This window comes from Corticium candelabrum, chromosome 7 (genome assembly GCF_963422355.1).
Source record: "Corticium candelabrum chromosome 7, ooCorCand1.1, whole genome shotgun sequence".
Lineage (NCBI taxonomy): Eukaryota > Metazoa > Porifera > Homoscleromorpha > Homosclerophorida > Plakinidae > Corticium > Corticium candelabrum.
Genome location: NC_085091.1, coordinates 1,373,664 through 1,400,283, shown reverse-complemented (window position 1 = coordinate 1,400,283; position 26,620 = coordinate 1,373,664). Strand labels below are relative to the sequence as shown.

At 40.0% G+C, this 26,620-nt stretch overlaps 6 protein-coding genes across 7 annotated transcripts in view; 2 read left to right on the top strand and 4 right to left on the bottom strand.

Annotated features, from left to right (window-relative positions):
- Positions 1-253: 253 nt before the first annotated feature.
- LOC134182406 (uncharacterized) lies at positions 254-6,461 on the bottom strand. Its single transcript, XM_062649805.1, has 13 exons — positions 6,440-6,461; positions 6,251-6,373; positions 6,055-6,180; positions 4,827-4,952; positions 3,422-3,541; positions 3,238-3,360; positions 2,996-3,121; positions 2,810-2,935; positions 2,623-2,745; positions 2,449-2,547; positions 1,869-1,928; positions 1,478-1,618; positions 254-786 (listed from the first exon to the last, which is right to left on the bottom strand). Exons 1-13 carry the CDS (start codon positions 6,459-6,461, stop codon positions 413-415), a joined length of 1,689 nt encoding a protein of 562 aa, XP_062505789.1. The 3' UTR covers positions 254-412.
- A 368-nt stretch (positions 6,462-6,829) lies between these two features.
- Positions 6,830-8,270, top strand: LOC134182405 (late histone H1-like). The gene is made up of 3 exons (XM_062649804.1): positions 6,830-6,907; positions 7,154-7,261; positions 7,507-8,270. Exons 1-3 carry the CDS (start codon positions 6,830-6,832, stop codon positions 7,690-7,692), a joined length of 372 nt encoding a protein of 123 aa, XP_062505788.1. The 3' UTR covers positions 7,693-8,270.
- Positions 8,271-8,786: 516 nt separating this feature from the next.
- Positions 8,787-9,890, bottom strand: LOC134182404 (interleukin-1 receptor-associated kinase 1-like). The gene is made up of 2 exons (XM_062649803.1): positions 9,356-9,890; positions 8,787-9,289 (listed from the first exon to the last, which is right to left on the bottom strand). Exons 1-2 carry the CDS (start codon positions 9,390-9,392, stop codon positions 8,787-8,789), a joined length of 540 nt encoding a protein of 179 aa, XP_062505787.1. The 5' UTR covers positions 9,393-9,890.
- A 3,368-nt stretch (positions 9,891-13,258) lies between these two features.
- LOC134182060 (uncharacterized) lies at positions 13,259-19,348 on the bottom strand. 2 transcript variants are annotated; one of them, XM_062649384.1, is made up of 13 exons: positions 19,310-19,348; positions 19,120-19,242; positions 18,924-19,049; positions 17,708-17,833; positions 16,961-17,077; positions 16,776-16,898; positions 16,526-16,651; positions 16,340-16,465; positions 16,153-16,275; positions 15,979-16,077; positions 15,313-15,372; positions 14,481-14,621; positions 13,259-13,791 (listed from the first exon to the last, which is right to left on the bottom strand). In XM_062649384.1, exons 1-13 carry the CDS (start codon positions 19,329-19,331, stop codon positions 13,418-13,420), a joined length of 1,686 nt encoding a protein of 561 aa, XP_062505368.1. In that variant the 5' UTR covers positions 19,332-19,348; the 3' UTR covers positions 13,259-13,417. The 2 variants fall into 2 exon arrangements, with proteins under 2 accessions (XP_062505368.1, XP_062505369.1); XM_062649385.1 differs by lacking the exons at positions 18,924-19,049; positions 19,120-19,242; positions 19,310-19,348 and adding an exon at positions 18,000-18,108.
- A 368-nt stretch (positions 19,349-19,716) lies between these two features.
- LOC134182199 (uncharacterized) lies at positions 19,717-23,079 on the top strand. The gene is made up of 9 exons (XM_062649573.1): positions 19,717-19,800; positions 20,035-20,154; positions 20,481-21,045; positions 21,106-21,707; positions 21,814-21,976; positions 22,042-22,174; positions 22,231-22,542; positions 22,615-22,793; positions 22,871-23,079. The coding sequence occupies exons 1-9, from the start codon at positions 19,774-19,776 to the stop codon at positions 22,966-22,968; spliced, it is 2,199 nt and encodes a 732-aa protein (XP_062505557.1). The 5' UTR covers positions 19,717-19,773; the 3' UTR covers positions 22,969-23,079.
- Positions 23,080-24,417: 1,338 nt separating this feature from the next.
- Positions 24,418-26,620, bottom strand: part of LOC134182349 (coiled-coil domain-containing protein 153-like) — a 3,266-nt gene continuing 1,063 nt past the window's right edge. Inside the window, exons 3-5 of the mRNA XM_062649750.1 lie at positions 25,645-25,857; positions 24,734-24,864; positions 24,418-24,670 (exon numbers count right to left, since the gene is read on the bottom strand). Of these exons, the coding sequence (XP_062505734.1) occupies positions 24,521-24,670; positions 24,734-24,864; positions 25,645-25,857 (494 nt within the window). The 3' untranslated portion in view covers positions 24,418-24,520. The remainder of the gene's footprint in view (positions 24,671-24,733; positions 24,865-25,644; positions 25,858-26,620) is intronic.

Below are 26,620 nucleotides of genomic sequence, written 5' to 3'. Positions count from 1 at the left end.
CCTATAGGTTACTGGTAGACCTATAAGTCTTTACTCTCATTATATTTTTTACAACTGCCAACATTACAAAAGCTGGCGAAGTTATGTATCCACTGTGTAATGAAAAATATGTCAACGCATACTGTGTTCAACAGTGTCGCATACGTAACTTTGTCTATCATCAGTACTAGTGATCCATAGAAAGTGACTACAAGTGTTATGTACGTGGAGTGTTCATGGATGTCATTGTGGCTTTGTGTGCTCAAAGTTCATTGACCTGATGAAATGATATTAAACATAAAACATCATACAATTTACAAACTTGATATGATGACACATTGATGTAACAAACAACTTTTGTAACACATTAAAACTAACAAATGTATAAAAAATAAATTGCATATTCGTATGTCACTAACTCTACCAACCCATATCATGGTCTCTTGCTCTGTTGTGCATCAAACACTATACTGACTTGTCGTTTCAAACCTGCTTTAACCATAGCGTCTCTCAAGCGAGAACGTGTAGCATTTGTGTCACAGCTATCCCTCCACTGTTCAAGCATCTCTCTGGCCTGTTGAAATGATGACGAACTGTGCTTCTCGATGACTCTAATTGCAGCCTGAGAGAATTTGTTTGGATCAAGAAATGCCGCTACTTTACCCCAATCTGATTCAATATGTTTGACAACTTCTACAATTTCCTCATTGCTCACAATATCATCAAGCTTCGTCGTACTAGATGCTGGAACACTCGATGTTGCCACAAGTGACATCCCACCTTCTCTTGGCAAAGCAGCCGCTTGGTCTGTAGAACAGAAACAACATCAACTAACATATTTAACACAGTCATTCATTCGCTTGGAACTGTGAGTAAGCATAACATCTACCCTCTTGATAACGTGTGCAGGTGAAACTATTTTACAAGTTTTTGATCACAAACACATACAAATGTTGAAATAACATCCACAAGACATTCCATATGCATACAAAGTGGACACTTTAGGTCAAATCATTAACAAGAAAAGATGCAAACAGCAGCCTCATTTAATTAAGAATATTATTGTAACCTCCTGCATCTCCAGCCGATATTACAAATACTTGCAATTGCACTTCTACAGCTAAATGTGCACACAGCTTGACATCACAGCTGAAAGTTGAGCACCAGATCTAGACACATTTCTAGATCCATTATCTAGTCTGTCTGGCAGAGCATGTCGTTCTCTCCTAATACGAGGTGGGCTGGTTACAAGTTGGTGGTGCTAAGTCATTCTATAGTCTGAAGTCTTACTATACATTCGACTTTCGATTTGCTATCATATTAGTGACTCGAGTGACGACATCCAACATGTAGACTGGGCATGCTGCATACTGTATATTCTCTAGCATGACAAATACAAATGGGAATCATCAGTTCGTGTACCTACCCCACAAGGTTACTCATCAATAATGCACACATACACAAATAGTTAAGCAACCAATTCGCTTGTTGATGTTACCTCCATAAGATCCTTTTCCTAACTCTGATCCAGTCAGGTTAAAACCTTCAAGACATGTCTGTAACATCTTGCGCTGATGCTGCTCCCAGTGGTGCTTTTCAGTTTCACATTGTTGCAAGTTTCTTGCCAGAAGTTCATTCTCTACAGTGACGACATTATGAGTTACACATTCCCGATCAGCCAATTGTTGCTAGCCTCGACATTAGGCTTCCCTTTGCTTTCAGTGGTCCGACTGCGCGAGGATAGCAATGGAACTGTATCACATGACATTCTCTCCAAAAAGCTTTGTGCTATCCTCACGCGGTCGGACCACCGAAAGCAAAGGGAGGCCTAGTGTTGAGGCTAAATTGTTGCTGTAAAGCAGATTTCTCTGCTTGAATGACTTAATTACTTTCTCTGAGCTGCTCCAACTCCTTTTGCAAATCTTGAAATGCACTTGCTCCATGGTCACCTGAATAAACCAATTCTAAAGATTAATACCAACACAAGCAATACCACACATGAATAGACAAATAAGGTAAGTAGGAAAACAGATAAGGTAGCATGTGGGTAGATAGACATTCAATGTATAATCACAAATGAATGTAGTGTCACTAGTTTGTTAAAGTCTACTGTAAACAAACATTTCCAGAAATGTAGAAAATTAAAAATATGAGAATTGTTTACCAACAGTATAAGTGTAGTTGTTTTGTTTTCGGTTGTAGGTTTATTTGTGAGAGGGATGAAACTGTGGAATGAACACAACTTCGTAGCTGCGGAAAGAAGTTTCCGACAATTGCTGTTTCTTTACAAGACAGCAGATCATCGACCGGTACAGAAAGCAGCAGGTTAGTGTGTATGTGTGAAGATGTAGAGATCTATTGATATTAACTATTTTATTTTATTTTATTCTATTTTAGAAAAGTAAGTATAAGTTCAAACAGACACACAAACACAAATAAAACACAAAAGATGAAAATATGGGTGCACACCTTGATGATAAGAAACAACTAGGTGATGTTGTTGCAAAATGTCGAATGCTTCTTGATCTTTCTTTAGCATTCGTAAGCAATAGTTCAGATCTCGAATTGCTATACACACAATAAGATAGAACTCCTACTTTGTCCACTTTCTATCATTTCTAATCATTTTATGTGACAACACACCTGCACTTGTTGTAGGATGATACCCTAAAGTCACACCCAAAATATTGACACTTTCCTTTAGAATGGTTTCTGCTTCTTGCCACTTCTGTTGTTTTAGAAGGACTTTAGCAACACCAAATAAACCTGAATACAAGTAAACATTCTACAGTTAAAACAAAACAAAATATGACTCTAGACAATGAATTACTTCTTCCTCTTATTGGGTGTTCCACACCTATTGATTTACTCATCATTTCTGATGACTCGTGGAACAATGGCAAAGCAGCCATTTGTTGGTCTTGTTTCACTTGACTTTCTGCCATGCGACAAAGAGCTGAACAAAAGGAACAATAAACATAATTAAGAGACAATTCTGATTTTTACAATCTCTCACTTAGAGCAGTCTCCCAATGGTTGGTTGGTAAAAAGTGTCTTTGTATTGTTGCTGCTTCCTGCAGTATTCTGTTGGCACGTTTGTAGTCACCCCTTATCACCAATACTTCTCCCATTTCACTCAACACTACACAACACAACACAAGTCACCAACGTATGTCACACATCTGACAAGTTCAATGATTATCTCAATGTTACTGTCAACAGTAGACTCTTCAAACTCATTTCCATCTTGTAACTTACCTTCTGCCTTGTATCGATCTTCTCCCATCATTTGAATCCATCCATCAGCCTGTTGTAACAATTTTTTCACTTCCTCTTCTGTTCCTTCATTTAGATGAATTGCATAAGCCAATAGAGTAGCAGCTACTCAAACACAATCAGCAACAACAAACAACATTTCAATTCACACACCATCCATACTTACAGTACGCTTTCACCAAATTGTGATCAGTGCTGAATGCTAAACCACAACCTTCTCTCATCACATATTCAGCTTCTTTTGTTAGACATTGAGAGAGAAGGCAAAGTGAAAGGAGTGTACAAGCTACACAACAGACAAGACTCTTACTATATAAAACAAAAAAAGCACATGTAATTGATATCAAAATTTATAAAATATTGTCTAGACCAGATAGTTTTCATACTAAAACAGATGAATGTAAATTTCATTGTAAAACAAAGAAGCACTAATACATTTACTGTTTTACAATTAAACTAAAACGGAAACTCGCAACGCTTCATTGTCAAACATTCACACAAAACTAAAACATGAATCAGCACTCTTTATTATCACATCACACAAATAAATTCAAAGCAGCAAACATCATAATCACGACTGAAATTATTTCTTTTCCATGATCATCAATACACAAACTCCAACATCAGCATATTAACATTCACAAATGCAACACAAAGACTCGTATAAAGTCGTGCTTCTCCACTTTCATCACTTCCCTCCACTTAACTAAAGACATTGACTTCAATTCACAATGTCTAAATTCACTTTTCTTCTCTCTTTGTCTATGTGTCCTCCTTGACGACCCGTTCATGTGTTCCTCTCATCTCTTAAGCTCGGTTCACAATACGACACTGACGTTGACGATGACGCTGATGATGACGATGACGCTGATGATGACGATGACGCTGGCATGAGCGTCGTATTGTGAACATGTCAACGTCGACGACGTTCGTCGCAGCGTTCGTCCAGCGTTCGTCCAGCGTTCTTGACGCTGGAGTTGACTCGAGTTCAACTCTAGCGTCGATTCCGGAAGTGTACCAACGTAACCGGAAAACACGTGATTACTTTCTACAAATCAAAGAACAGTCACGAGACATCCTTAGGTAGCGAAAATGGCTTTCAGTGTCGTTCAGCCTCATCTCTGCAAGGAGATTATGAAATTCTCCCTGTTGCCGCCTTCGTTGAAAGATTGGTCTGACCCACATTTGCCGTTGTTGATATTCTCTAGCTCTACGCCTACGGCGACGAATGAGAAGTAGAAGAATTACAATTTCTTCGTCCATCTACGATGCACACGTGGTGTTACAATAACGTGCGTTAGCATGCGCTCAACGCTCGAGTATCCAGACAGGTGCTGACCAACGTCTCCTGACGCTCACGGGAAAAATATTGTGAATGGTACAACGTCATCGTCAGCGTCAGCATCAATGTCAACGTCCAGCGTCATCGTCAACGTCAGCATCGTATTGTGAACTAGGCTTTACACTCTACACAAGCTGCAACACTACATTACTTCATTAATTAACAAACTCATAAACCTAACACTCAATATTACATTCACTTACAAACTCACAACATCACTCTTACTCACTGCATGCCATCATGACTTTGTCCACAGAAGACAATCTACGCTGGATGTTGAGTGACGCTCTTAGATGTTCTGTTGCTCTTACATACTTGCCCTCATCGTATAGATACCATCCCATTAGGTGTAACACTAAATTAGAGACACAACAACACAACAGTCAGTCACGTCATCTCTTCTAGTCGTAGTCTCTCTTCACAGTCTGTCACACCCTCCCAACATCTTCACCTCTCAACACACACTACACACTAGACATAGTGCACATAAATCATAATGAAAAACTAGCTGCACTACTCACATTTCTACTTTTCTTTTACTTTCTTCTGCATTAATATTTTCCTATACATTAAATTAAAGATAGAATGCATTTTATTTATTTATTTTAAGAGATAGAATCCTATACTATAATCGCCCAATTCTGTCTGTATGTATGTAATGAGCTGACCAACACGATGCCGGTCTCAGATCGTTGCAGCAAGTCGAGACCAACCGTCGACCGTTGAGACGAACGATAGAGCTTTAGTTTGCCTAGATTGCTTCCAATGGCCCAAAATGAGATTTTGGCAGCCTGAAAAGAGATGCGCAGAAGTTTGTTTATTCAATTAACCAAGTATGTGGATGTGATGTGCACTTGCCCACTACTGTAGGACATTCTCATTCCCACATTTGGTACAGTGTAAGACGTGCCCGCTTTAGTTCCTGAGCTGCTGTAATGTATTCTTAACTTGACATTTATAGCTACCCATGCAGGCAAGTTTCTTTGATAGTAAAGCACACCACACATAGGGCGGGTCCTGCTAGTTCCTTAATAGTCTACCAACACATTACCATGATAACAAACAGAAACAATGTCAAAACTAACTTTGCAAAAAGCACATGCTCTTACCAACAGTATTTATCAAAAGACAACATAATCAATGTCAAAATTTTTATTCGTAAAATATTATAAAGATAATTATGAAAGTAATATAAATCTTAAGGTAACAGTAATAAACCATCAAACAAACTGTTGATGGATGCATCATGACATTGTAAGTTGACTGATAATTGATTACATGTGCAGCCTGACTTACTAATGACCTTATAGTCACACCTGCAATTAACATCTAATACTACACAATGAATGTAGGATTTTAGATGTAAATATCAACTTTACTTACTATCTACATTTCTGATAAACGATCAATTAGTGAGATAAACTCATAACAATGAATAAAACAGAAATCACACTTACCATAAGACAGATACTCTTCATCTTGAGGTGTAATATCTCGTACAATAGACAAACATTGTTCCGTAAACTTTACGGCGTCATTCACTTTATGTTGGTGATATAGATACACACCCAACATACAGAGCGCTTCCAACACAAATTTAAATAAAATAGTTAATATCAATAAATCTCTACATCTTCACACATACACACTAACCACATGCTTTCTCTACCGGTCGATGATCTGCTGTCTCGTAGAGAAACAGCAATTGTCGCAAACTTCTTTCCGCAGCTACGTAGTTGTGTTCATAAAACAGTTTCTCCGCTCTCACAAATAAATCTACAACCGAAACAAAACAACTACACTTACTACTAAGTTATCTTCACTTTTCCCCGCCAATGATACCTTTAGCTTTATCTCCCGCCATATACAAACTAGTGACAAAATTATGTAAGCGTTGTCATTGCGCATGCACCATTGACACGTGACTGCCGGACCGCTAGCTAGACACTTCGGGAAACGATAAATGATAGACTGTGGCTTTAAACATACCCTTGATACTCAATATGCAGTAGAAACTTGCAGTTAAAAATATTTACGTTTTGTTGTCTCAGACTTTTCTAGACTACGACTCATTTCTGCGTTCTCTCGTAGTCTCGCGTAGCCAGACCCTACCGCCACGTCTTTCTCCCATGCAAAATAACACGGCGGTAAGATCATCATTACTTGACAAGTCTTGTCCTACCTAACCATCTTTTCTAAAAAGATTTTCAACTTTAACCGATTTTAATGCGCATGCGTCGAACTATTTATACGGGATATCCCACTGACACACGTGGTTGGAACGCAGAGAGCAAAAAAAGGAAGACAAAGGTACGGAAATAATTTTAATATGGAGAAACGAGCTTCACCAGTTTGGAGACATCAATTAGTCAAACAGTGAGACACGTGACGAGCGCATTTTACTTGAAAGTCGTTTTACGTTTGCTTTTATTGTAAGACATGATGATATGTTTATTCAACTTACTAGTAAAGTGCATGTTTTGAAATGAACGCATTGCATCCCGATTCGCTCGAATTGTGTTTGTCACGTGACCTCGTGTGTGGGTCGACTTGCAGCCGGTTGCCGCGGAGAAGGAGAAAGGAAAGGAGAAGGCGGGCAGTAAGCGAAAACCCGAGCAGGTAACCTCTCAACCTGCAGCAAAGAAGGCAAAGAAGGAGTCACAGGTAATCTCAATTAAATTTGAATTTGTGTTTGTGTTGCATGTTGGATGGACTGTATGATGTGTATGTGTGTTGTGATGTGTGTGTGCAGCATGGAAGGTGAGTAGATAGAGAATTGGATGATAATTATGGAGGAAATGGTGATGGAGTGTTGTACACATTGTGATTGTCATCACTAGTTATTGTTGTTGCTGCACGTGTACACCCAGTTTGTGTTGTGTAGTGCTTGAGGTGACTTTTTGTTGTAGAAATCTCAGCAGCCGATGGCAAAGAAAGCACCACCACCGAAGGATTCGTCGTCATCTGAATCTGAGTCATCAGAAGAGGAGGTAGTGAAAGCTGCAGTCCCACCTGTAAAAGCAAAAGAGCTTCCTGCTGCTGTGAAAGCACAGCCAGTGAAGAAAGTTCCTGCCAAAGAAACGTCGTCTGAATAAAAATATGAATAATTAATATTTTAAGTAAACTAATTATTAATACAAGATTTTAAAATAAAACTATAAATAGAACTGTAAATAATTAATTATTAAATAAATTATTTTGAATTAAAACTATAAACAATTAATGAATTATTGAGTAAATTATTTTTGATCACGAGAATCCAGTGTTGATCTTTTAGCAAGTGCAGTTGATGCAGTGGAAGGCGCTGCAGTGTCGGATGCCATTTGTCTCCTACTCTGTACTGAGTTTTCGACCCAGCAACCTGCTCAGTGCAACTTCTCACTGTGTGTGTGTGTGTGTGTGTGTGTGTGTGTGTGTGTGTGTGTGTGTGTGTGTGTGTGTGTGTGTGTGACAGTGGAGCGGCATGACCAACCTGTTCGAGTTGAATGCGAATGAGCCTTGCTCTCGAATAATGTAGGATCTTCGATTGTGAGCAGATGGTCTGTTGGAGGAGGATAGGATGTTGCCATAAAGCAACGGAAGAAAACAAAAGAAATTAACATTATGGCCTTGATGTCCAGACATAAGTCATAGAAAGTTACGCGAGATGCTGTTTCTTGCAGTTGCAATCAATGATCTTGGTTTGTGCACTTTTTGGCCATTCTACTCTTTAGATTGTAGCCTGGTTTAAATTGTAAATAAAATGTTTCTAATTTTTTTTATATTTAAAATTAAAAACTGCAGAATTACAAAATTACAAATTGATTTATTAGAAAATATAAATTTAAGAAATCTATTTTGGCAATTTAATTGTAGCACTTTTGAACGCTCGTGCAATAAACAACATTCTGTGTGAACCCTCGTTGCTCCTGACTGTTTGATGTATATGCTGACCCACAACCATGTCTACAACACATTCTCATCTAACAGACCAACAATTACAAACAGCAAGAGTTTTCTATTCACACGTTGTGCTACATGACTTACTGATTATCCATCATAATGTAAAAAGCGAATACATACAAACAGACTGACAAACATGTATGTGTGGAGTTTGAGTTCAATTGGCAAGTTGTATTATCTGCAGCATTGACATACGAAAGTGACAAACAGCATTTAAAAAGGCTACGGAAAATGTTTTCAGTTCATGTCAGCACAAAGTGAAAGTGTAAATTAAAAACTGTGAGACTGACTGCTTTTCTGGACTGAGAGGACCAATAGAAAGTGACTCGTTAGAGAAGCGACAAGAGCCCAGATCACCGATTTTGGCTTGCATGGTCTTGCTGATGAGAATGTTGGTAGAGCGAATGTCTCCATGAAGAAGAGCAGGCTGCAGCCGGTGAAGATACATCACACCACACAGACATCCCACAGCTATATCCACTTGTTCCCTCATGGACAGATATCTGCTTCTCAAAGCAGCTTCGATCACATCTTTCAGTGATCCTTCCAAAAGCTCCATGGCGATACAAAGAGGAACTTTATTCTCAATGATAGCTCCACAGATGGATACGACATTGGGGTGATGGACACGACTGGACACAGACACTTGACGTCGAATGAATGAAATGTTGAGTTCATCTACTCTAACCGGTTCTTCATGAAATGTCTTGACAGCAACTGCTACACCACGCCACATGCCAACACCAACCTCTACAATACACCATCAATACACACATACACATACAATAGAGCAACCAATTCACTCATTTCTGTGACCTCCATAACCTCCTGTTCCCAACTTTAATCCAGTCATGTGTAAACTGTCATCATGGATCTGTATAAGGCTGTCATATTGATGTTGAAGTTGTTGCAGCTCCTGCCATGCACTTTCACTTCTCTACAAGTTTCGACCTTGCCAAACGTTCATTAGTCGTGTGCTTCTGTTGCACCTTGTGCCTCAAGACATCAACCCGCCTTCTTAGTTCCTCTATTGTGCTTCTCATGTCATCTATTTCTTTCTCCTGTTGTTGCAGCTGTCTCTCCTTGTCATCTAACTGACTTGCCATTCTCGTGATTTGCTCCTGCAGTTCGTTTGCTTCTCTCTGTTTCTGTGCTGCAAGATGCTCCTGCTCACGATCTGCTGTTTGTAGTTGTTTGTTGTCTTTGTCACGTTGCTGCACGAGCTGCAGCAATCTCCTTACTTCTCTCACTTGACGTTCATTCTCATCAGTGACGGCACGAGTTACAGCCTCCTGATCAGCTAATTACCCGAGGCCCGGATTTCCGGGCTAAGGGTATAGTAATCGTTCGATGACCGACCGACCGACCGTATCTAGAGTCGATTAGCACAGATTCAAACTATTCCGACCGTAGACGAGAAGTGGTGTCATTACCGACCAATAGACGAACGTGATGTCATCATGAGGCTCCATCTCTTTTTGTTTGGTAGCTGCTAATAAGCAACGACCAGACGTCTAGCTAGAGAAGCGGCACAAACAACGAGACGCCTAGAAAGGCTGCACAAAGAACGAGACTTTTACATTCTTGTGAGCTGGAAAATCGGTGGTGAGGTGCTAGTTTGGCTCTACATTTGTAACTCAGATGTTTCCCACCAACAAACAGAACAATGATCACGCTCGTTACTTCATCACGTAAGTTGAAGATGGCCAGCCAGCCTAGCGTCGAGGCTCTCCGACTTGTAATATTTGGCTTGTTCCAGCACTTCGAAACAACTACATTTGTAACATGAATGTTTTCCCCCATTACGACGACTACCGGACGTGTAGAGTAACTGCACAAACAACCAGACGTCTACATTCTTGTGAGCTGAAAAATCGGTAGTGAGCTCCTTGTTTTGCTCTACATTTGTAACTTGCCCACCAACAAACTGAACAATGATCACGCGCGTTACTTCATCACGTAGGGCGCGTCGAAGCCACCCGACTTGTAACATTTGGCTTGTTCCAGTACTGCGAAACAAACTGATCTACATTTGTAACATACATGTTTTCCCCCATTACGACAACAACCAGATGTCTAGAGAAGCTGCACAGACAACCAGACGTCTAGATTGTTGTGAGCTGGAAAATCGATGGCAAGCTGTTTCTTTTGTTGTACGTGAGGGTTTAGCACTTAGAAACAACGCCTAGTCTAGCTACATTTGTAACGTTCATGTTTTCCCACATCTAATTGTTTTTGGCTTTGGTGTTACCTATGCCACGCCTAAAACCGCTCCTAATGGCTCATTACGACTTCAAAAGCTGCACAAACTATCAGACGCCTAGAGAAGTTACACAAACAACTAGACGTCTAGAGAGCAAAGGTTGTAACATTCTGCTCGTTCCATCAATAGATAGTGTCATCTTCTGAAAGGCCAAAACATTGTAGGTGCATGAAATCGTGTTTTGTTCACTGAAAATCAGTGCTGCTACTTTTGTACCTATCTAACCGAAAGTTGGTTTTCGTATGTACTCTAGACTTTCGCTGTGCGTGGCGATTCGTGTTGTTTAGACCATTCTGTCATAGCGCGACTAATTACCTTCAAGGTGCATACCGGCCGACGGTTTGCACTTCTAGTGCTTCTTCATTGCTACTGTAAAGCAGATTTCTCTGCTTGATTGGCTCGATTGCTTTCTCTCAGCTGCTCCGACTCTCTTTGTAAATCAACTCGAGCTTGATGCTCACTTAACAAACAAACATTATATTTCTGCATATATCTCCGCCTACATCCTTCCGGTGAGAAATACTTCCAGTTCCGGATGTACTTTGGTTGTACAGTAGAATTAGCAAATATTTAATGTGCTTCCAAACGCACTGCAAAGCAGGAAACTTATCTATTCGTGTCTTCCTAGAACATCCAACCATTGATTTTAATAGCCTCAACGACGAGGCACAGGTACGTACTACAATCACAACAACGTCTACACCAAACAGTTACTGCACATGTACTGGCAAGCACCTACTCATTCATTAACATCACGTGCACGTCACTAGACACAAGCATCCTGACACTTGTTTATACAGATGACGTCTGAGTCACACTATATAGATCCAGCACTTGTGTAGACAGGTGGCTGAGAAAGGACAGACAGTCTTATCATCAAACGCCATTTTCGGCCGGAAGTAGGACGCGGCTACACGCGAGACTACCATAGTCGAGATTACACGAACGCTACACTGTACCACGCTATACATACCAAAGTTGTTAACATGGTCGTTTCCGTCGAGTCGGTATTTTCGTCAAGTCGGTCGTGCGCTACTTCCGGTGAGACGTCTACTGTATCCCTCGCTATCCCTAAGGTTAATTACGTTAATACATACTTGATATCCAAATATCAATGTCTATGTGCCAGCCCGTCTGTCCATCCGGTTCTTTCCTAAATATTTGCTCGGTCAGTCAAAACTGTCTGGAAGCGAAAAAAGGGAGGGGCTGGCTATCTTAGACTTCTCCACTGACCACGCCCATTTCAAGTTAATTAATTAAGGCTAGCGATACTAACCAAGGAGTTGTATTGCAGAAAAAACCAAAGGAAGAAGGCCATAAAACAATAGAATCTAGAACATCCCAACTAGAGCCGCAACAATGTGTATATACCACGTTCTTGTATAATTAATTAATCTAGGCAGTACGTACAAGTTCTGTATTTTACATTTGTTGCACACTTTGCTTATTTAGGTGTACTGTAATTAATTAATTAATGGCTTCTACTCCAACCGAGTAAGCAAATATTCAATTTTGATAACATACATTATTTAACATTTATTACCATATAAAATTTATTGATATTAATGCTATTGTAGTCGTGTCAAAAATTTTAAACTCCCACAATCTCCCGCTATTTTCCTGCAAACTCACGCATTTTGATTCAGCTAGCTTGGCAGGTCTGTGATGCAGATGAATGCAATTTTAACTCAGCAACACATGCGCCACAAACTGAATTAGGAGTGCCCTCTCAGGGGGTCGCCTCTACTATATTTTTGGAGACAAGAATGAGATGACTCCCGATTTCGCTCGAAAAACTGAAAAGGACAACTAACCCTACCATTGTTACACAGTAAGTAAAAAACACACTTAAATAAGCTTGACACGTACACCTCTACTACATCACTTTTCAGACGATCTGACGTAGCATCAACACTAAACTAAAAAGTTGTTGCAAAGAGGTGTACTGAAGCTCGCTCCAACAATCAAATGTTTTCCATGGTGACTAAAAAGTATCTTTAGTTTCGTCTTCCGCCATATTGAACAAACTTGGGTGTGACAAATTATGGAAATTATGCGCATGCGTGGCAATAAACGGGAAACCTATCATGCATGCATCGCAGCTTGATACACGATAAATGATACAGCGTGGCATAACTTTGATTCAATACGCAGTAGAAACTTTATCTCGCTGCAACTTGCAACTAAGAACCTTCTATGGCCTATAGGTTACTGGTAGACCTATAGAGGCCTTACTATCATTATATCTTTAATACAACTGCCAACATTACAAAAGCTGGTGAAGTTATGTATCCACTGTGCAATAAAAATATGTCAATGCATACTGTGTTCAACAGTGGTGCATACGTAACTTTGTATATCATCAGTACTAGTGATCCATGGAAAGTGACTACAAGTGTTTATGTACGTGGAGTGTTCATGGATGTCATTGTGGCTTTGTGTGCTCAAAGTTCATTGACCTGATGAAATCATATTAAACATAAAATATCATACAATCTACAATCTTGATATGATAACACATTGATGTAACAAACAACTTTTGTAACACATTAAAACTAACAAACGTATAAAAAATAAATTGCATATTCGTATGTTACTAACTTTACCAACCCATATCATGGTCTCTTGCTCTGTTGTGCATCAAACACAATATGGGCTTGTCGTTTCAAACCTGCTTTAACCATAGCGTCTCTCAAGCGAGAACGTGTAGCATTTGTGTCACAGCTATCCGTCCACTGTTCAAGCATCTCTCTGGCCTGTTGAAATGATGACGAACTGTGCTTCTCGATGACTTTAATCGCAGCCTGGGAAAATTTGCTTGGATCAAGAAATGCCGCTACTTTACCCCAATCTGATTCAATGTGACTGGCAACTTCTACAATTTCCTCATTGCTCACAATATCATCAAGCTTCATCGTATTAGATGCTGGAACACTCGATGTTGCCACACGTGACATCCCACTTTCTCTTGGCAAAGCAGCCGCTTGGTCTGTACAACAGAAACAACATTAACTAACATATTTCACACAGTCATACATTCGCTTGGAACCGTGAGTAAACATAACATCTACCCTCTCGATAACGTCTGCAGGTGAAACTATTTTACAAGTTTTTGATCACAAACACATACAAATGTGAAATAACATCCACAAGACATTCCATATGCATACAAAGTGGACACTTTAGGTCAAATCATTAACAAGAAAAGATGCAAACAGCAGCCTCATTTAATTAAGAATATTATTGTAACATCCTGCATCTCCAGCTGATATTACAAATACTTGTAATTGCACTTCTAAACTAAATGTGCACACAGCTTGACATCACGGCTAAAAGTCGAGCACCAGATCTAGACACATTTCCAGATCCATTATCTAATCTGTCTGGCAGAGCATGTCGTTCTCTCCTAATACGAGGTGGGGTGGTTACAAGTTGGTGGTGGTAAGTCATTCTATAGTCTGAAGTCTTACTATACATTCGACTTTCGATTCGCTATCATATTAGTGACTTGAGTGACGACATCCAACATGTAGACTGGGCATGCTGCATACTGTAAATTCTCTAGCATGACAAATACAAATGGGAATCATCAGTTCCTGTACCTTCCCCACCAAGTTAGTCATCAATAATACACACATACACAAACAGTTAAGCAACCAATTCACTTGTTGATGTTACCTCCATAAGATATTTTTCCTAACTCTGATCCAGTCAGGTGTAAACTTTCAAGACAGGTCTGTAATATCTTGCGCTGATGCTGCTCCACGTGGTGCTTTTCAGTTTCAGATTGTTGCAAGTTTCTTGCCAGAAGTTCATTCTCTACAGTGACGACATTATGAGTTACACATTCCTGATCAGCAAATTATTACTGTAAAGCAGATTTTTCTGCTTGAATGACTTATACCCATGGGCTGAGCCAAGCCGAGCTAGCCCGGGCTAGTAAAGCGAGCCAGCTCTTGTTCACACGACGAGTAGAGAAAAGCGAGCCAGCCGAGATAGTAGGCGTGTTCCTCGGTGCGCACACTAGCTATGTTGTTTGTAGAGACACTGCACACACATTCGTGAGTATCGCGCTTCCTTCATTTGTTCTGCTAAGTTAACGTAAACTTCCTTGTTTCTAGCATAGCCTTCAATTTGAACCTGGATGCTGTCCTCACCCCACAATTCAATGAAGTACAAGGTTTCGTGCTCTGACCACGCCATTTTCGTATCTACGGAGCATGCATGGCCGTCAGCCTGGCTTGGCCCGCATTCACACAACAATTTGAAGCTGCACTGACCCGGGCCAACCCATGCAGGTTGCAAGTTGGCCGTCAGCCTGGCTTTGCCCGCATTCACATGAGAATTTGAAGCCACACTAACCCAGGCCAACCCGTGCAGGCGACAATTTGTGGTGGGCCAGGCCAGCACAGCTCGGCCCACATTCACACGACGATTTCATTCAGCGCTGACCCATGCCAACCCGCGCTGGCCCGGTTAGGAGAACTCATGTGAATGGGGTATTACTTACTTTCTCTGAGCTGCTCCAACTCCTTTTGCAAATCTTGAAATGCACTTGCTCCAAGGTCACCTGAATAAACCAATTCTAAAGATCAATACCAACACAAGCAATACCACACATGAATAGACAAATAAGGTAAGTAGGAAAACAGATAAGATAGCATGTGGGTAGATAGACATTCAATGTACAATCACAAATGAATGTAGTGTCACTAGTTTGTTAAAGTCTACTGTAGACAAACATTTCCAGAAACATAGAAAATTGAAAAATATGAGAATTGTTACCAACAACATACACTACTGATACAACATGCAAATGACTCTGATGTGTTCAGTACATCTAGAATCAGATCTGAGAATCTTAGTGTTAATTAATCATAACATAAACATATACCGGGAACCGAAACAGCACCCAGCTAAAAGACTGCCCAAAGGGAGATCTTTTGGAAACTGTTCTCATTTACAGCCCATGCGAATATTAACGAGAATCAAGATTGTGGGATGTGATTTGATGTCTCGGTCCAAAGTTGGTCGATACTCCAATGATGTATTAGTAACGTGTGTTACTATATAAAGCCAGTCAGTATAACAGTTTTATGAAATGAAAAGTAAGTATAAGTTCAAACAGACACACAAACACAAATAAAACATAAAAGATAAAAATATGGGTGCACACCTTGATGATAAGAAACAACTCGTTGATGTTGTTGCAAAATGTCGAATGCTTCTTGATCTTTCTTTAGCATTCGTAAGCAATAGTTCAGATCTCGAATTGCTATACACACAATAAGATAGAACTCGTACTTTGTCCACTTTCTTTCATTTCTAATCATTTTATGTGACAACACACCTGCACTTGTTGTAGGATGGTATCCTAAAGTTACACCCAAAACGTTGACACTTTCCTTTAGGATGGTTTCTGCTTCTTGCCACTTCTGTTGTCTTAAATAAACTTTCCCAACACCAAATAAACCTGAATACAAATAAACATTCTACAGTTAAAACAAAACAAAATATGACTCTAGACAATGAATTACTTCTTCCTCTTATTGGGTGTTCCACACCTATTGCTTTACTCATCATTTCTGATGACTCGTGGAACAATGGCAAAGCAGCCATTAGTTGGTCTTGTTTCACTTGACTTTCTGCCATGCGACAAAGAGCTGAACAAAAGGAACAATAAACATAATTAAGAGACAATTCTCATATTTACAATCTCTCACTTATAGCAGTCTCCCAATGGTTGGTTGGTAAAAAGTGTCTTTGTATTGTTGCTGCTTTCTGCAGTATCCTATTGGCACGTTTGTAGTCACCCCTTATCACCAATACTTCTCCCATTTCACTCAACACTACACAACACAACACAAGTCAGCAATGTATGTCACACATCTAACGCACTGACAAGTTCAATGATTATCTCAATGTTACTGTCAACATTAAACTCTTCAAACTCATTTCCATCTTGTAACTTACCTTCTGCCTTGCCTCGATCTTCTCTCATCATTTGAATCCATCCATCAGACTGTTGTAACAATTTTTTCACTTCCTTTTCTGTTCCTTCATTTAGATGAATTGCATAAGCCAGTAGAGTAGCAGCTACTCAAACACAATCAGCAACAACAACACAACATTTCAATTCACACACCATCCATACTTACAGTATGCTTTCACACAATTGTTATCCGTGCTGAATGCTAAACCATAACCTTCTCTCATCACATATTCAGCTTCTTTTGTTAGACATTGAGAGAGAAGGCAACGTGAAAGGTAACAACCTACACAACAGACAAGACTCTTACTATATAAAACAAAAATAAGCACATGTAATTGATATCAATATTTATAAAATATTGTCTACACCAGATAGTTTTCATACTAAAACAGATGAATGTAAATTCCATTGGAAAACAAAGAAGCACTACAATATTTACTGTTTTACAATTAAACTAAAATGGAAACTCACAACATTTGATTGTCAAACATTCACACAAACTAACATAAATCAGCACTCTTTATTATCACATCACACAAATAAATTCAAAGCAGCAAACATCATAATCACGACTGAAATTATTTCTTTTCCATCATCATCAATACACAAACTCCAACATCAGCATATTAACATTCACAAATGCAACACAAAGACTCGTATAAAGTCGTGCTTCTCCACTTTCATCACTTCTCTCCACTTAACTAAAGACATTGACTTCAATTCACAATGTCTAAATTAACTTTTCTTCTCTCTTTCTCTATGTGTCCTCCTTGACGACCCGTTCATGTGTTCCTCTCATCTCTTACACTCTACACAAGCTGCAACACTACATTACTTCATTCATTAACAAACTCATAAACCTAACACTCAATATTACATTCACTTACAAACTCACAACATCACTCTTACTCACTTGATGCCATGTAGACTTTGTTCACAGAAGACAATCTACGCTGGATGTTGAGTGACTCTCTTAGATGTTCCGTTGCTCTTTCGTACTTGCCCTCAACGTGTAGATACACTCCCATATTGTATAACACTAAATTAGAGACACAACAACACAACAGTCAGTCACGTCATCTCTTCTAGTCGTAGTCTCTCTTCACAGTCTGTCACACCCTCCCAACATCTTCACCTCTCAACACACACTACACACTAGACATAGTGCACATAAATCATAATGAAAATCTAGCTGCACTACTCACATTTCTACTTTTCTTTTACTTTCTTCTGCATTAATATTTCCCTATACATTAAATTAAAGATAGAATGCATTTTATTTCTTTAGTTTAAGAGATAGAATCCTATACTATAATCGCCCAATTCTGTCTGTATGTACATAAAGCGCTGACCAATACAATGCCGGTCTCAGATCGTTGCAGCAAGTCAAGATCAACCGTAGAGACAAACGGTTGAGCTCTAGCTTGCCTAGATTGCTTCCAACGACCAAAAATGAGACTTTGGCTGCCTGAAAAGAGATGCACAGAAGTTTGTTTATTCAATTAACCAAGTATGTGGATGTGATGTGCACTTGCCCACTACTGTAGGCCATTCTCATTCCCACATCTGGTACAGTGTAAGATGTGCCGGCTGTACTTCCTGAGCTACTGTAATGTATTCTTAACTTGACATTTATAGCTACCCATGCAGGCAAGTTTGTTTGGTAGTAAAGCACACCACACATAGGGCGGGTGCTGCTAGTCCCTTAATAGTCTACCAACACATTACCATGATAACAAACAGAAACAATGTCAAAATTAACTTTGCAAAAGGCACATGCTCTTACCAACAGTATTTATCAAAAGACAACATAATCAATGTCAAAATTTTTATTCGTAAAATATTATAAAGATAACTATGAAAGTAATATAAATCTTAACAATAATAAACCATCAAACAAACTGTTGATGGATGCATCATGACATTGTAAGTTGACTGATAATTGATTACATGTGCAGCCTGACTTACTCATGACCTTATAGTCACACCTGCAATTAACATCTAATACTACACAATGAATGTAGGATTTTAGATGTAAATATCAACTTTACTTACTATCTACATTTCTGATAAACAATCAATTAGTGAGATAAACTCATAACAATGAATAAAACAGAAATCACACTTACCATAAGACAGAAACTCTTCATGTTGAGGTGTAATATCTCGTACAATAGACAAACATTGTTCCATAAACTTTACGGCGTCATTCACTTTATGTTGGAAATATAGACACCCACCCAACATACAGAGCGCTTCCAACACAAATTTAAATAAAATAGTTAATATCAATAGATCTCTACATCTTCACACATACACACTAACCACATGCTTTCTGTACCGGTCGATGATCTGCTGTCTCGTAGAGAAACAGCAATTGTCGGAAACTTCTTTCCGCAGCTACGAAGTTGTCTTCATTCCACAGTTTCTTCCCTCTCACAAATAAACCTACAACCGAAAACAAAACAACTACACTTACTACTAAGTTATCTTCACTTTTCCCTGCCAATGATACCTTTAGCTTCATCTTCCGCCATATTGTACAAACTCGTGACAAAATTATGTGATCGTTGTCATTGCGCATGCACCATTGACACGTGACTGCCGGACCGCTAGCTAGACACTTCGGGAAACGATAAATGATAGACTGTGGCTCTAAACATACCCTTGATACTCAATATGCAGTAGAAACTTGCAGTTAAAAATATTTACGTTTTGTTTTCTCAGAGTTTTCTAGGCTACGACTCATTTCTGCGTTTTCTCGTAGTCTCGCGTAGCCAGACCCTACCGCCACGTCTTTCTCCCATGCAAAATAACACGGCGGTAAGATCATCATTACTTGACGAGTCTTGTCCTACCTAATCATCTTTTCTAAAAAGATTTTCAACTTTAACCGATTTTAATGCGCATGCGTCGAACTACTTCTACGGGATATCCAACTGACACACGTGGTTGAAACGCAGAGAGCAGTATAGAGAAATGGGCAAAGAAAAAAAGAAGACAAAGGTACGGAAATAATTTTAATATGGAGAAACGAGCTTCACTAGTTTTGAGACATCAATTAGGCAAACAGTGAGACACGTGACGAGCACATTTTGCTTGAAAATCGTTTTACGTTTGCTTTTATTGTAAGACATGATGATATGTTTATTCAACGTACTAGTAAAGTGCATGTTTTGAAATGAACGCATTGTATCCCGATTCGCTCGAATTGTGTTTGTCACGTGACCTCGTGTGTAGGTTGACTTGCAGCCGGTTGCCGCGGAGAAGAAGAAAGGAAAGGAAAAGACGGGCAGTAAGCGAAAACCTGAGCAGGTAAGCTCTCAACCTGCAGCAAAGAAGGCAAAGAAAGAGTCACAGGTAATTTCAATTAAATTTGAATTTGTGTTTGTGTTGCATGTTGGATGGACGCATGATGTGCATGTGCGTTGTTATGTGTGTGTGTGTGTGTGTGTGAGTGTGTGTGTGTGTGTGTGTGTGTGTGTGTGTGTGTGTGTGTGTGTGTGTGTGTGTGTGTGTGTGTGTGCAGCATGGAAGGTGAATAGATAGAGAATTGGATGATAATTATGGAGGAAATGGTGATGGAGTGTTGTACATGTCGTGATTGTCATCACTAGTTATTGTTGTTGCTGCACGTGTACACCCAGTTTGTGTTGTCTAGTGCTTGAGGTGACTTTTTGTTGTAGAAATCTCAGCAGCCGATGGCAAAGAAAGCACCACCACCGAAGGATTCGTCGTCATCTGAATCTGAGTCATCAGAAGAGGAGGTAGTGAAAGCTGCAGTCCCACCTGTAAAAGCAAAAAAGCTTCCTGCTGCTGTGAAAGCACAGCAAGTGAAGAAAGTTCCTGCCAAAGAAACATCGTCTTCTGAATCAGACTCTTCTGGTGAGGAAGATGTGGCAGCTCAAGTGACCAAGAAACCAAAGAAAGGAGTTGCACAAGCAAAAGTACCAGAAAAGAAGGCGCCTCCAAAGGCAAAGGAACCGTCGCCTGAAGAATCAGATTCGTCGGATGAATCAGAGTCGTCGGATGACGAGGAGCCTGCACCACTTAAAGCAACTGCAAAGTCAGCTGTAACTGCAAAGAAACCTCCAGGTAAGGTGTCATCATCATCATCAGATGCAAAAGCAAAACCGCCGTCTACTGGCAAACAACAGCTAGTGAAGAAAACTCTGGCAAAAGAAGCAACATCTTCTGACTCTAGCTCTTCTGACGATGTAGCACCTCAAGTGGATGGCAAATCAAAGAATGGTATTACACAAGAAAATGTTTAGGCAAACAAGTGTGTCTAAATAAAATTTGCGTGTTTAGGAGTGTTAATGGCAGCACCAGCAGTTACTCGTCCATCTCCATCAGCAAAAGTAGGCCTAACTGCAAAGACAGCAGGTAAGAAAACAGCTGCAAAGTCATCGTCATCTGAGTCAGACTCTTCAGAAGAGGAAGAGACGCCGTCTGCTAAAGTGGCTTCAAAGGTCACTGCAAAAGTGGCCACAAAAACAAAAGGACAGATTGGAAAGGTACAGAAAGCAGCCAAGAAAGCACCAGCAGCAAAATCATCATCATCTGAATCAGATTCATCAGATGAGGAAGACACTGCACCAGTCAAGGTGACCCAGAAAGCAACGAAAACTTCTGATGTGAAATCACCTGCTGGCAAATTAGGTGCAACATCAGCAGCTAAACAGACGTCCTCAACGAAAGCTGCAATTGGTAAACCAAACACAAAGCAAGTTACGGCAAAAGCCCAGAAACAAAGCAAAGAAGCTTCTGAAGAAGAATCATCAGAAGAGGACGAGTCATCTGACGAAGAGACAGCAGATGCTACAAAACAACCAACCAAAACGCCAGTCAAACAAGAAGAGTCCGAATCTGAATCTGAAGACAGTTCAGATGAGGAGACTAATCCACCACAGGTAAGAAAAGTCACACATTGATGATTGTAAACAGCTTTGTTAAGATTTAAGTTTTCTAAAGAGAGGTGACAGTAGTTGTATGAGTCTCGGATTTCATTCTCTTTAGGCAAAGAAAAAGAAAATAGTTGAGGAAAGAAAAGTTGCTAAGAGCCAGGAAGATGACGAAAGTGAGGAGAGTGATGATGAAGATGAGAGTGATGAAGAAAGTGCCCCACCTGCCAAGTCACCGAAGCAACAACAACAATCAACACCAACTCAACAAGACAAAGGTACCGTAATCTAGTGACAATCAGCATTCCTAATTTGTATATGTTGTCTGATGACTCGTGTGTAGTATGTGAGGTGTTCGTTGGCCAACTTCCCTACAGCTGTGAAGAGAATGACCTGAAAACATTTTTCAAACAAAATGGTCTCAAGCCATTAGAAGTCACTTTACCTAGGGACAGGCAGACGATGCAACCAAAAGGGTTCAGTCACTTATTGTTCACTAGTAGATCCAGTTCCTTACGATCTCTTTCCACAGATTTGCATTCGTGTCATTCTCAAATGCAACGGATGTTTCGAAAGCAATGGAACTGGATGGAACCACACTGGAGGGACGACAGTTAAGGATAAACCGAGCAAAAGACAAGCCAACTCCCGGTAGTGGGCGTGGTGGACGATCCGAAGGTCGAGGTGGACGATCATTCAGAGGAGGCTTCTCCAACAACACACCTTCACGGACTCTCTTTATTCGAAATCTCTCATACAATACGACAGAAGACACAATAAGAAAGAAGTTCAAATCAGCTCAAAACGTGTCTCTTCCCATAACAGAAGACGGCAGTAGCAAGGGGTTTGTATGGCCAGTCTGGCTCACATCATATTATACCAATCATTGTCTACAGTGTAACTCTTATCGTTCCAGGTTCGGTTTTATTGACTTTGAAGACGAGAAATCAGCAGAATCTGCTCTCAATAAGATGAATGGGATGTCTGTTGACGGCAGGGAAATTCGTCTCGAGTTCAAAAAGTCGCAAGACAGAAACTCGTTTGATTCACAAGGACGAGGCAGGGGCCGTGGGCGTGGTGGACCACGAGGCCGTGGTGAGAACACCAACTAAATAAAATATTTATAAAATATTTATAAAATAAAATATTTTCACATTTGTGTCTTGTGGTAGGTGGCCGCGGAGGAAGCGGGGGTGGAGGTTTTCACAAGTCTAAGGGCTCGATACAGGACTATCAAGGGCAAAAGCTGACTTTTAATGATAGTGACTGATTGTTGGAGATCTGCCTTCTCCATATGCATATGCTAGACATGAACACTAGATATTGAAAGTTTCATGTACTAAAGTAAGCATTTCGTTCTTATCATAGATTTGACTGACAATGTGTATTAACGTGTGTTCCACATGGATAGTAACTATGCCTCGTTGACTATTAGAATGAGGTATATTGTTAGTGGGACGTCCAGTTAGATATCCGGATAGTTGGATATCCCAATGGGTTGTCTGGTAATTAGCCACATGTGTGAGTTAATCCAGTTGACTAACTTATATCACCAAACACTAAACCCCTTATGCCATTGACTCAATGTCTACACCAGCCTGTAGCTATAACCACTAAGTCACACAACAAATGATTCATCGACTGACATGAACTACAAGAAAACTGCCACAGTCTTAGTGTAAATCAAAATTTTGTCACACAACAATTTCACTCATTCTTCTCTAATGATCTCGTTTACATCAGAAGAATTAAAAGCAAGCAGCCATGAATGGTTGCCATGGCAATGCTTGAGTTTTAGAGTAAACTATTAGTAGACTCATAGCTACACTTGAAACAAAGTACCACTGACATCAGCAGCTGGGAGTGTCTACTTTTCCTGTGTCTATCCCATACTAGCAGTACGTACTGTACAGTTTGCATACTTGGGTGGTTGTTATCAATGGTCAGTGAATGACTAGGCCATTCAATTTTGCATTCCAATATTTGTGTTTCTAATCTTTTACTCTAGTTTTTTGTTTACAATTTTTATTTTTAAAATAAACGGTCATTTAGATACTAAACAACTGTATATAAAAATTAGAATGACAAACTACGAAACACAAATATCACAATGCAAAAAATTGAATTGCCCAATCACTGGCTGACCATCACTATCCAGCTCATTTGACGTTTTTGTTTCATGGTCATGCAAATCAAATTCTCAGCTAGAGGGCCACTATGGCTAGGCTTTCTCCTCCAGGGGTGGGGTTTTTGGGGTGGGTGGGTGGGTGGGGTGTTGGGGGTGTTGGGTGGGTGGAGTGTTGGGGGTGTTGGGTGTTGGGGGTTGGGTGGGGTGTGAGGAAGAAAACTGGCTGGACACTCGAGCTGACAATATGGCTTGCTGAAAGTCGCTGAGCAAACCAATCCCAATGAATGTGAGCCAGACGTAGAAACTAAAACTGTTTGAGAAGGCAAACAGTGTGATTTACAAAGCTCTTTCAGACAACGGAAAACATAGTTCATACATGTATGGACAGTATGACGCACAAGCATAGTACCAAACACAAAGTGTTTGACTATTAGAGACGTAAGTTTTACCAACATTTTAAGTAACATTTACACACACGCACACACACACACACACACACACATGCAGACACACACACACACACACACACACACACACACACACACACACACACACACACACACACACACTGTACACACCACATCAGGACGCAACCACGAGAGAAATGGGTTAGTGCCTCCATCAACCTTTCTTCCTTACAAAATGGATAGTCATCAGACCTACTTGTGCAACATAATTTACTGTACATTACATATCAGTTTGCCTTATCTTTGTGATGCCCGCGTGAATAACTAAGACCAAACTCCATAAGAATCTGGTTGTTTCTATGCTCTAACTCATTTGATTCTGACTGCCATTTGGTCCGATGCTCTTCCACCTTATTAACCATCAAATCCATTGCATCCTAAAAATCGCATACAAAACTGGTGATCAGTCACGTGATTAGATGATGACGTCAGTGCCTCACTTGTATAACACCCTCATATGCTTGTTCCATGAACGAAATCTTTTCTTTGAAATCCATTTCCATATCGTCCCTTTCCTTCCTCAGATCGTTACGTTCGGTAGTCACCATCTGTAGCTCAGACCGACTCTCAGCTGGAAAGTAGGCAACAAGTAGAAATTAGATGATTTATTATGAAGACATGCATGACTGTCTTAGTTTTAGTTAGAATGTTGACACACGCTTAGGTCATGTTTACTGATTAATATTAATTAAATATTAATTTAATTTAATAATAAATTTTGTTAATTAAATAAAATTTATAATTTCAATAATCAATTATTGTAAACTTTATTTTATTTATTTCAATAATATTTTTTATTATTAACACTATAATGTATTATAATTTTTTATATTTGTGATATTATACTATTAATATCAACATGTATTTGTATTTTAAAAAATGTCATGTATTTGTATGTTTTCCAAGAGTCTGTACAACAACAACAAACTAGTCATGCATGTTTAAGGCTAGTGCAATGAGAATGTCTGAAGTTTCCAGGATCCTCACTCACTGATGCAGCGTCAGGGAGGACGCTAAGGGGGCTAAAGCCTCCCAATTTTTTTTGTAAGCGTGTCAAGCAAAATGCCATGTTTCCCTCAGGTTACCAAACAGTGAAATGAATCTTTGTCCACCACACTGTCCCGGCAATGGCAGACGTTCATACTGTAAAGATAAAAAGTAAAAAATAGGCGTGGCTTTGTAGTGCAATTTATCAGCCCCCAAACTTGAGGACCACACTACGCCAGTGCCTCACTTATAAAGGCAGTGGTCATGCCCTTTTACAGTTGCACGGTGTCATGCCCTTCTATATGAACTAATACGGTAATCACGTTTTGTTCACTACTAATCTACTGTAATATCAATGCATCACCAAGCTCTTGACGAAGCTGTGAAACTGTGGCTTCCAAATGTTGAATGTGAATTTCCAACTGATTTTGCATCGATTTGTATTGACGAGTTAAGTCGGACGAGATGTCTCTCTTTGTTAGTCTTTCTTCATCCAATTTGTCCTCGGTCTCGCGCATCTTCATCTTCACCATTTCACATGTGCTGGCAGCTCTTCTGCCCACCTCAGTTTTTACAGCTGAAAATGCAAATAGTAGAGAAGCACATGGATGGACATACACAAGCTTGTACATGTACAACAAAACAAACACACAAAATGGACAAATGGATACACACCCTTCGGAAAGTTCCGAAGATAGCACCCCCTGCCTATTTCTAGGTAGGAACCGGAGTTTTAGGCCGCTCTGACAAACCCTTGATGCGTGGCCAGAGCATTGAAGGGCACTAACTTTGGCGCAGCCACGGGACTGGACCTCAAGTCCACACGTACCTGTATATACTGCCAAGCCAGTGGTCTAGTCCACCCCCAGTCAAAGACCATGTACTCATTTATACTCCTGAGTCGAGAGAAGCAATTGTGTGTGAGTTTTTTGCCTAAGAAATTATGCCTGTACTGTACTTGTCCGCAAACCTATGACCTTAACGTCCTGGATGTTTCCATTCTCCAAATGCAACTCTCTAACCAACTGAGATACATATGCCACACAGCACACACACACACACACACACACACACACACACACACGCAAACACAGATATGTACACACACACACACACACACACACACACACACACACACACACACACACACACACACACACACAAACACACACACACACACACACACACCATACCCACACACAAACACACACACACACACACACACACACGCATGCGTATGTACGTAAACACACACACACACACACACACACACACACACACACACACACACACACACACACACACACACACAAACACACACACACACACACACACACACA

Coding starts and splice junctions, on each gene's coding strand:
- LOC134182060 (XM_062649384.1), bottom strand. CDS start 19,331: ATGGCGGAAGATGAAGCTAAAG. Junction 16,276..16,339: donor ACACCCAATAAGAGGAAGAA/GTAATTCATTGT, acceptor ATTTGTATTCAG/GTTTATTTGGTGTTGGGAAA. Junction 15,373..15,978: donor AGTTGTTTCTTATCATCAAG/GTGTGCACCCAT, acceptor TGGTTTATTCAG/GTGACCTTGGAGCAAGTGCA.
- LOC134182405 (XM_062649804.1), top strand. CDS start 6,830: ATGCGTCGAACTATTTATACGGGATATCCCACTGACACACGTGGTTGG. Junction 6,908..7,153: donor GCAAAAAAAGGAAGACAAAG/GTACGGAAATAA, acceptor GTCGACTTGCAG/CCGGTTGCCGCGGAGAAGGA. Junction 7,262..7,506: donor AGGCAAAGAAGGAGTCACAG/GTAATCTCAATT, acceptor TTTTTGTTGTAG/AAATCTCAGCAGCCGATGGC.
- LOC134182404 (XM_062649803.1), bottom strand. CDS start 9,392: ATGACTGGATTAAAGTTGGGAACAGGAGGTTATGGAG. Junction 9,290..9,355: donor GGGAACAGGAGGTTATGGAG/GTCACAGAAATG, acceptor GGTGTATTGTAG/AGGTTGGTGTTGGCATGTGG.
- LOC134182406 (XM_062649805.1), bottom strand. CDS start 6,461: ATGGCGGGAGATAAAGCTAAAG. Junction 2,746..2,809: donor ACACCCAATAAGAGGAAGAA/GTAATTCATTGT, acceptor ACTTGTATTCAG/GTTTATTTGGTGTTGCTAAA. Junction 787..1,477: donor AGGAAAAGGATCTTATGGAG/GTAACATCAACA, acceptor TCTGTTCTACAG/ACCAAGCGGCTGCTTTGCCA.
- LOC134182199 (XM_062649573.1), top strand. CDS start 19,774: ATGGGCAAAGAAAAAAAGAAGACAAAG. Junction 19,801..20,034: donor AAGAAAAAAAGAAGACAAAG/GTACGGAAATAA, acceptor CCTCGTGTGTAG/GTTGACTTGCAGCCGGTTGC. Junction 22,175..22,230: donor CAGACGATGCAACCAAAAGG/GTTCAGTCACTT, acceptor CTCTTTCCACAG/ATTTGCATTCGTGTCATTCT.